We start from the raw sequence: 9,979 nt of genomic DNA on the forward strand, positions 1-9,979 counted from the left end.
AAGCCAAACATTATAAACAATCATAGTCCGTAACATCTGGCACAATCCAGAGGGGGGCAATTGAAGACACCGACGGGAGGCACTGAGTGCCACCAAAATTGTAATAATTTGTAAACCATGTATGGTTACCAAATACCGTAAAAAAAAAAAAAAAAAAAACCTACCTTTTTCTGCGGAAGAAAAGCGACGGAGCAATGCGTCCAATTTTCGATCTTCGAGAGTTGTACAAGGTCGTAAAGATAAAACACCTAACTGTTTTCGTACACCTAGGTACCAAACTTTCTCCACCCAGGGGACTGGATGATAGAATTGAACATTTCTCAGGAATATTTTTCTAGTATCAGTCGCAAAATTTCGTCGATACTTCTTGAGGATCAGTACCAAGGTACCAGTTCAGTACCTCCAGGAAGGAATCGGTACCTTCTTATGAGTTAGTATGAAATGACATGCCTACCCTTCGGTCTGGCTTCAGAGCCACACCTTTTTGCTTTTATAACATGCGGGTCGCAGAGACCTTGCGTGCAAAGGGAACTCGAGTGCTAGTGTCTACTAGACGACTTCCTTTTTGGTCGACCAAGACAAATCCAAGTTGAAACTTCAGGCTGCAGAAGCTGTGAAGCTTTTGGATTAACCTTTTTTGCTTCCATAACATGCTGGGTCGCAGAGACCTTGCGTGCAAAAGGAACTCGAGTGCTAGCCTACCTAGACGACTTCCTTTTGGTCGACCAAAACAAATCCAAGTTGAAACTTCAGGCTGCAGAAGCTGTGAAGGTTTTGGATTATCTGGGCTGGCATGTCAATTTCCATTATATAGGGTGCTCGGTCGCTCGGTCGCTCGGTCGCGGAGATATTGCGTGCGAAGTCGAGTGCTAGCTTACCTACACGACTTAATCTTGTTTCACCAAGACGAATAAACGTTTTTGTTCCCATAGCATGCTCGGTCGCAGAGACCTTGCGTACATAGGGAAGTCAAATGTTAACGTACCTACGCGACTTTCTCTTGGTCCTTGAAGACAAATACACCTTTTTGCTTCCACAGCATGCTCGGTCGCGGAGGCATTGCGTGCAAAATCGAAGTGCTAGCTTACTTACACGACATGATCTTGTTTCACCAAGACAAATAAACGTTTTTGCTCCCATAGCATGCTCGGTCGCGAAGACCTTACGTACATAGGGAAGTCAAATGTTAACCTACCTACGCGACTTTTTCTTGGTCCATGAAGACAAATACACCTTTTTTGCTTGCATAGCATGCTCGGTCGCGGAAACATTGCGTGCAAAGGGATGTTGAGTGTTATCCCACCTACGCAAATCCCACCAGGTCCATCAAAAGAAGTCCAAGTTGAGTCTTCAGGCCACATAAGCTGTAAAGCTCTTGGATTATTTGGGCTGCCAAGTCAGCCTTACAAAAAATCAATTAGTACACTGGTTCAAGAGATGACATGTCTGGGGATTCGATGGAAAATTGCGAGAAATGAAGTGGCCACTCAACAACATCCTAGCTCAAACTCTGACGGAATTACATCAATCTATGCTAACTTGCAAATTTTCTTGCGAAGTTTCAAGAAAAGGGGTAAAAAACAGGCCATCCTGCATGTGTTAACAATTAAATGCAGTGCTGACGCGGAGCCACATGTTAGACATTGCCGATACACAAAACCAACCATTTCCTGGCAACGGAAGCTTCGGACATGTGTAGGGGTTACAAATGCAGTGCTGACGCGGAGCCACATGTCAAACATTGCCGAGACCCAAAACTAACCATTTCCTGGCAACGGAAGCTTCGCACATGGGTAGGGGTTACAATTAGACAAAATATTAACGTCCTGTCTATGGTCAGCTCAACAACAGAAACGGCTCACCCACAAAAGAGCTATTTGCAATGGTAGTGACAATCAAAATGAATTTGAAAGTATTTCACTAACGTTGACCTTTCGATTTTTAAACCTAAGCAATAAGTTCAAGATAACTGTCAGCTTATAATCTCTCGGGGAGATACAACATCATAGCCGACAGGCTATCACGAGGAAATCAACCTGCGAAATGGCACTTTTTACCACAAGTGACCACAAAAGTTTTTCGAAAGTGGGGTCATCCAGATATAAACCCATTCGCCGACCAAGATTGGATACCTTCAGCAGACCGTAGAGGATGCAACTAGCATGGAGAATTCCTCCTCTCAACCTTCTCCCCAAAGTACTGACTCACTTCAAGTGTCTAGGGAACCTACCTGGTAGTGTTCCCAGACTGAGCGAAAGCATTTGGGTTTCCAAGCCCTCAGATCCCGAACGCTAGATAACTCGCACGAAATCCAAAACCTGCCTCCTCCACAGGTTAAACATTAACCCTGAAAGCTTAGAAAGGGGGGGGGGGGAGGTTGTACAAATAATAGACTGGTCTAAACAGGAGAAGATTTATTGAAAATTAGCTGGTGTCAATCCACTTTGTCAGCATACTTACCAGCAACTAGAAGATGGTGCATATGGTGCTACAGTTTTAAAATTGATCCTAAGTCTGCAGATGTTGCCAAATTCTTTCTTCTTTTCCAAAAAAATTTTGCCTATAAAACAATCCTTCTGCATCATAAAGCAGCGCTGTCGACTTTCTGTGGGCGAAATACATGTAGGACAGCAAACATTCTCAAGCTCTCTAATAAAAATTGCTATTTTAAAAAAGCCATCGGAATGGCTAAACAAAATTCAACTACTTATTACAATTTTACTAAGTGTAGTCCCATTCACATGAGATCCGAGAATAGCTCTAAACTGGTTTTCTTCAAACCCAGCCACCACATCACGCCTCAATGTAGCTTGAAGGACACCAACAACCATGTTGCTGGCTACGGGACGCAGAGTTAATGACCTTACTTTGCTCAACATTTCTAAAGACAGTTTCTTTGATAACAGAGAAAAACATCTTTCTGATACCAATCTTTGGGTCTAAAATTGAAATCCATTTTCGTCAATAATCTGCATAAGCGCTTTCTAAACATGAAACTAAAGACATGCCCGGTAAGATTCGTAAGGACTTTTTTCTAACTATGTGTGTTGTCACAAAAGCGGCATCCCGTACTGTAATTGGAAACTGGTCTTCGTTCAACCTTACGAGGTAATGGCATCAACGCATCTCTAAGAAGTTGTAGATCAGCAGTAGCCTCTGAGATGGATTGATAATGAACCAATGGACGAAATACTTTCTAGAGGCAATTGCAAATCATCCAAACGTTTACAATAAATATTGCCGAATAATAGAGCTTCGTAAAAATCCTCACGATTCTTTTTTTCAACACATTTACTTCTACATGATGTATATACATCATTTATACAATTTATACATTTTCTTGTATATAAAAGATAAAATGTTTATTACAAACTTATAAATATTTTTTAATTATTGAATTAACATGGAAGTTAACAACTGTTTTTTCGATTTAATAATTATATAAATTATGAACATTATCATTGCGCTTCATAATTTTATTATGGCTTTACCTATTTCATCATAGCGTTGTGCTTAATAATTTCACCAGCAGATAACAAACACGTCTTCATAATACAATGCTGTATGTTTTCCAAAGGCACATCAATATTACGGTTTTACATAACAATAAAACCGATATTATGTGCCGAGAAGGAAAACATACAGCATTGCAGGAAGTTCTTCCTGGTGAAGACTATGAAGATCAAAGATGGCTGCGCTCCCTTTATACTTGCTGGCAGCACCTAGCGGCTAAAGATGGAACTAAATTGACTGTCTATGGTTGGACATAGACAAGGAATCTAAGCTAAGTACACACTGCTTCTTCATAATACAATGCTGTATGTTTTCCTTCTCGGCACATAATATCGGTTTTATTGTTATGTAAAACCGTAATATTTTAAAACCATTCGACTTCTGCCACTCCTCGCGTTCCGGCCAAAAAGTCCGCTATTTTCTCTAGAGACTGTTGTTTCTGATGCCACGTACCGTTCGGTTGTCAGCGGCTGTGGGTGTGGGAGGCGGCTCGCTGGGGCGGCGGCATGGCGGGCTGGTGCTGCGGCGGCGCGGTCTGCGTGGCGCTGCTGGCGGCCGCGGCCCGGCGCTCCCGGAGAGCCCTGCTGCTCCTCTGCGTGAGTACCGTAACCGGAACATTGGGCCTTCGGAAACGACGGTGTTGTTTTGTTAAGCTAACTACGTAATCTATATATTAATACGTGAAGCAAAAACTTTGAATTCCTTTTTACGAAAATTGCGCGCACGAAGGAGTATGAAATTTCTCACACTTATAGAGAATATAGAGAGAGAGTGCAGAATGTTAATATTTTTTTAAATTATGCATAAAAATACATTAAATCAATAAAAAAAAAACATCACACACTGCACACATCATGTATTTTATTTGACACACACACGCATGCATACTATTTGTTTATTGTCTAACTTTTCTTATTGCTTACAGTCTGTGGTCAAATTGAGAATATGTAGATTAAATATTGTTTGTTTTTAAGAATATTTGTCTAAAGTGTAGTCTTTGACAATAGAATCATAATAGTGTACAAACTTATAATTTTAATTAATTATAGTCGAATTTCGACTACTGCGGGACCACTATAGGTTAAGTAGTGTAATTGTTTAATTGTATATTGTGAATATATTTTTTTCCTTATATTATAAGTTAGATTAGTTTTCGTTATCGTGTTGTTTTGTTGTAAGGAACGTTGTGTACACATTCAGCACTTTGGCTTGTTAAGTCGTGCGCACATAGCTTATGTTACAAGCCTGATTTTGTTTCTTTTTATGTGTTTTTTATGCATCTGTAATGAGAGTCTCCGACAAGTATAATGGTGTGCGTACGTGCGCAGGTGTGCGCGCTGGGCGGGCTGGTGTCGTGCTGGGCGGGCGCGGCGCTGCTGGCGGCGGGCGCGGTGTCGGCGGCGGACGCGTGCCTCGACCCCGCCGCCGCGCTCGCGCACCACGCGCCGCACCGCCTCTCGCCCGACGTGAGTGCACTCTCTTCTACTTTACCTTGACCTTATCCCACTAGGTGTGGTCGGCACAGCTGAGTCTTCTCTCCCATTCTCTTCTATCAGACGTCAGTTGAACACTCACTTCACTCACGCACTCATATCCTCATTCACACACTCCACCAATGTCTTCTTCGGTCGACCTCTTACCTTGCACTACCATTTCCATACAGCCCTAGTCACATGTATCTCCTCTACGCATCACATGTCCATACGTAGCTAACCTGCTCTTCAATTTGTTATGTTATTCCTTATGTTGTCTCTGTGAGCGTACTCTCATACTGCTTTTATTCTCCTATCTTATCTGGTAGCCTTGGATGCTATGCCAGCGTAACCTAGCGAGTAGGTGAGCTCACGTTGCTAACACCTAACCCTAGCAAGAGCAGTGCTTTGCAGAATCTACCGCTGGATCGGAAGCGCAGAGGTGTCGCGTGCTGTACAGCTCTTTTTTTTATTGCTTGGATGGGTGGACGAGCTCACAGCCCACCTGGTGTTAAGTTGTTACTGGAGCTCATAGACTTCAATATGTCTATGACTTAAATACGTCACCCATCTTGAAATATACGTTCTAAGGTCTCAGTGTAGTTACAGCGGCTGCCCCACCACACCGAAACGCATTACTGCTTCACGGCAGAAATAGGCAGGGTGGTGGTAACGACCCGTGCGGACTTACATGAGGTCCTACCACCAGTAATTAGTTAAGTTTGATTTTTATTACACGATATTATTCCTTCACCGTGGAAGTCAATCGTGAACGTTTGTCGAGTACTTATTTCATTAGAAAAATTGGTACTCGCCTGCGGGATTCGAACATCAGTGCATCGCTCAACACGAATGCACCGGACGTCTTATCCTTCAGGCCACGACGACCACAAAATCTCAAAATCTACCATCGGATCGGAAACGCTTGGGTGTCTCGTGCTGTACGCCCCTCTGTGAATGTTCCAGATGGTCCACTACTACCTGTCGTGCAAGGTGTCCCGCGAGAACGTCCTGACGGCTGAGCTGCGGAACGCCCAGCGTGCCGTGGTGGCGGTGCGGCAGGCGCTGGCCGTGCTGACCCGGGGCGCCCCGCAGCTCTTCAACGACCCCGGTAATCCCACCAGGCCTTTTTTCCCCCTACCTATGTGCTGATAGCCTTGAGAGGCTTTTTCAGCTTCTGCTTGACGTGTAGGTGAGCTCACGGGGCTCAAACCTGACGTTGTTGCTAAAACGAATCATAGCTTTTTTTTTAAGGGATTTTATGACCTGGTAATTAGTTACAGACAGCAAATGCAGTTCCAACTTTTACCGACAGGTGTCGCCAGCAAGTACGCGGGAAGCGCAGCCCTCTTTGGATTTCATAGCGTTGTGTACTTTCGTAGCGTGAAGTCGAAAATCCACAAATATTTGTTTGATCTGCTATCGATTGCAAAAATTTTTTGTTTTTTGCTTTTGTCTGTGTAATTTTGCAATCATTACAAGTATTATTTACTAATTCTATCGTCGGGCGCTATGACTAACGCGTCATCTGTTGGAGGTGATGTCGATTCAATTACCACAATGTCCGAATAATTAATAATAACTATTTAATTAAATAAATCTAAGGTAAATCGTAAGGTGTTTTAATAAATTATTATTAATTAATACTAATTTATTAAAACACCCTATATTTTAATAGCTTATTATTCATTAATAATAATTTACTAAAATACCCTCTGATCTCACGAAACAGGTCTGCAGCCAGCCCTCGGAGCCCTGGGCGCCGGTACCGGGGAGGCCGAGCGTGCACTAGTGTCGCTGAGCGGAGCCCTAGAGTGCCGCATGGCCAGAGCTTACTTCGTGGCAGGAGCACGCGCGGCTTGTGATGCTGGATTACAGGTACCAAATTGAACTCTATGACCACACGCACAAGGATCATTTATTTGTGACATGCCAACAACTTAGAAGGGATTGTGTTTCAAAGTGGATATTAAGAACTATAATCAAATTTTTTTTTTCCTACCTAAGCTGATAGTCTTGAGAGGTTATTTCAGCGTAACTAATAGGTGAGCTCACGGGGCTCGAACCGGAGTGATGCTAACACTGACCCTAGCAAGAGCCGTGCTTCGCAGAAACTACCACCGGATCGGAAACGCGACCCACTGAGAAGATCCGGCGAGAAACTCAGTGGGCGAATTTCTTGATGACACTCCATTTTGACTACAATGCTTTCTCACGCAAAACGCAATGTATTACAATATGATCAAATATGTATATATAGATATATGTGTGTGTATATATAATGTTATCGAAATGTAAGGTATTTTTTTGTTCTTAAAAATGTATTATAGTTTGTTAACGAATAAGATACCGAATAGTTCATTATATTGTATAATGACGTCACTTCGGTCACGCATATTCTATACACCAAAACGTGCTTTTGCAGTATAGGGATACAGTACTATCTGGAACCACTGCGTTCATCCACAGTGCGTTTCCAAAGATCTTTTCTGCCACGTACCATCCGGCTTTGGAATGAGCCCCCACCCCTCCGCGGTGTTTCCCGAGCGCCATGACATGTCCTTCTTCAAACGAGGCTTGTAGAGAGTATGAAGCGGTAGGCAGCGACTTGCCTGTGCCTCTGGTATTGCTTAAATCCATGGGCGACGGTAACCACTGACCAACAGCCATATGCTTGTCTGCCTAAAGAGGCAATAAAAAAACAGTATAAAAACAGACAAAAGAAATGAAATATGTATGTCTTCTTCCAGGCATTAACCCTCCAGTTGTTGGCGGCGGTGGCGGCCGGTTTCCTCTTCACTGCAATCGTCCTGGTCGATTCTCACGCTTGGATCTATATCAACACAAAGTGAGTTTGTTTGTATGTAAGCAAATAAACGTGCGGACACACATCACTCACGCTCATCTGAGTCTCCGCTTCTACTTTTTTTTTTTTTAGATTTTATGACCTGGTAACTAAGACCTTTAGGTCATGTCTTATTTTAATTTATATTCTTATTTTTATGAAACATGATAATATGGAGTGAAATGAAATAAAGATGAGATGATATGGGATGAAATATAATCTCAGTAAAATGGTGGTCATTTACTAAGATTTTTTCAGTGGACTTTTTGGAGTACCCGAGAAGTTACGTCTAGCGGCTTTGTTTTATTTTCCCACATTTGTGCACTTTCACAGATATTAAACAGTTAATAAACCACCATTATTACACATTTAAACCTGAAGAAAAGAAATCACCATTATTACACATTTAAACCTGAAGAAACACTAAATAGACAAAATAAAACAAATCACACAACTTCACTCCTCGCGTTCCCGCCAAAAAGTCCTGTCTCGACTTCTACAGTCGGCGACCACAGAGTATACAAGCGAAACTGTTTTTATTGTTTTTTTTTTTTTTTTTGCTATGCCTTTGACTTGGGAGTTGGTGAAATAGCTAACACTAGGAGGAAAATCAGGTTTTTCAACAGTAGTCGTAATTTTTTTATTTTATTGTACATTGTTATGCTTTCACTACGACATGTGTTCGGTACGTATTTTGTTTGAAAATTTGGTAAAGTTAATATAAATAGTAATAAAATTAGAAATTTGGTGTCTTCGGAATTTGAACACTACCAGTGTTCCCTTCATCACCTATAGTTATAATTTGTGGGGTAGCTGTTTTATATTGCTATAGAGACTTCCATCACACGTCTAACGGTCGCGTTATCGGTTGGATTCCACATGCATCTCAATCACCAGTAATCGAAGTCCTTGGTACAGACGCAGCGGCACCGGCGAGGAGCAGGCTCCGTTCCTGTCGTCGGGCTCCAGTGCGGCCACGCGCTCCCTGCCGCGACCCGCCCCCTTCCCCAACGGGAAACCCCCTTCGTACAGCGCCGCCGTGCAGCTCATGGACTTGACCCTGGCCGACTCGCACCGTCCCAGGTAACCATCACATCATCACACTCCTCACCGGTGCCGGGTACGCGCCAATCCAACGGAACTGTTTTTTTTTTGCTTTCTTGGGCGGACGAGCTCACAGCCCACCTGGTGTTAAGTGGTTACTGGAGCCCATAGACATCTGCAACCTTGAGATATAAGTTCTAAGGTCTCAAGTATAGTTACAATCTGCCCCTAGTTAGTCTTGCCCTGGAAATGTGGCCTCGTTCGCTTAATGAGTAAGATGTCCGTTGTATTGGCATCGAGCGATACGACTCTGTGCTTAAATCCTATGCTATTAAGATATAGTTCCGTTCGGGGTGTACCCGGCACAAACCCAGCTCGACCCCTCCCCCAAACACTTCTCCACTTGTAACAGTTCCCCGTGTGGCGGCAGGTCGCGAATGTCCGGCAGCGCCACCCTGGGTCGCGGGGCCACGGGGGGCGGGGCGGGGGCCGCGGCGCTGGGCGGGGCCGCCACCCTGGGTAGAGCGCACAACGGCAAGTACGCGACCCTCAGCAAGCAGTGCAAGACGCTGGAGAGCAACGACTTCTACTGAGACCGGCCCGGCGGCGGCGCGCTCCCCCCGGAACACAACGCCGGTACGTGTCTCCCTCGTCACTGTGCCTATACGGAACTGGACCACTCGCTGGGGTCTTTCGTGGCTTGACTACGATCATGAACCTTAACGTCATAAATATACCTATCATTTTCCTATGCTAGTACTTTTAGCAAAGGAGTTGAAGGTTCTGTCTTTAGCTTTAGTTGTGTCGAAGGCAGATTCTGAATTTTGCGAGCGCGACCGAAGCTTTTTCCTCGTGTGTGAAAGGGGCTCGGTGTAGTTCCAGCTATGCAAGCGAACCGATTGTTGCAAGTATTTATGTATATGAATGACACTTGTTCACAAATGATCGAACGTTTGAAGAAGAAGAAATATGTGGTCTGTGGAGGTTGCAGTTTGTAGGTTAACTATCTTACAAAATACCTTTTTTCTGTTGTGACAATCATATCTTTTGTCACCTCCTATTGATTGCTTGGCATATGTTTTTTTTGTTAAAAATTAATTGAACA

The 9,979-nt window shown here is 43.5% G+C and overlaps 1 protein-coding gene across 2 annotated transcripts in view; it reads left to right on the plus strand.

Moving 5' to 3' along the window:
- The window catches only part of LOC101747053 (protein tweety), a 114,104-nt gene that overhangs the window by 96,385 nt on the left and 7,740 nt on the right, over positions 1-9,979 (plus strand). The window contains exons 8-14 of one of the 2 annotated variants that reach the window (XM_021352131.3): positions 3,981-4,109; positions 4,842-4,979; positions 5,952-6,096; positions 6,718-6,863; positions 7,736-7,833; positions 8,749-8,913; positions 9,287-9,510. In XM_021352131.3, the coding sequence (XP_021207806.2) occupies positions 3,981-4,109; positions 4,842-4,979; positions 5,952-6,096; positions 6,718-6,863; positions 7,736-7,833; positions 8,749-8,913; positions 9,287-9,467 (1,002 nt within the window). In that variant the 3' untranslated portion in view covers positions 9,468-9,510. The remainder of the gene's footprint in view (positions 1-3,980; positions 4,110-4,841; positions 4,980-5,951; positions 6,097-6,717; positions 6,864-7,735; positions 7,834-8,748; positions 8,914-9,286; positions 9,511-9,979) is intronic. The other variant, XM_021352133.3, reaches the window with a different exon arrangement.

Source organism: Bombyx mori, chromosome 17 (assembly GCF_030269925.1).
Source record: "Bombyx mori chromosome 17, ASM3026992v2".
NCBI classification, from domain to species: domain Eukaryota; kingdom Metazoa; phylum Arthropoda; class Insecta; order Lepidoptera; family Bombycidae; genus Bombyx; species Bombyx mori.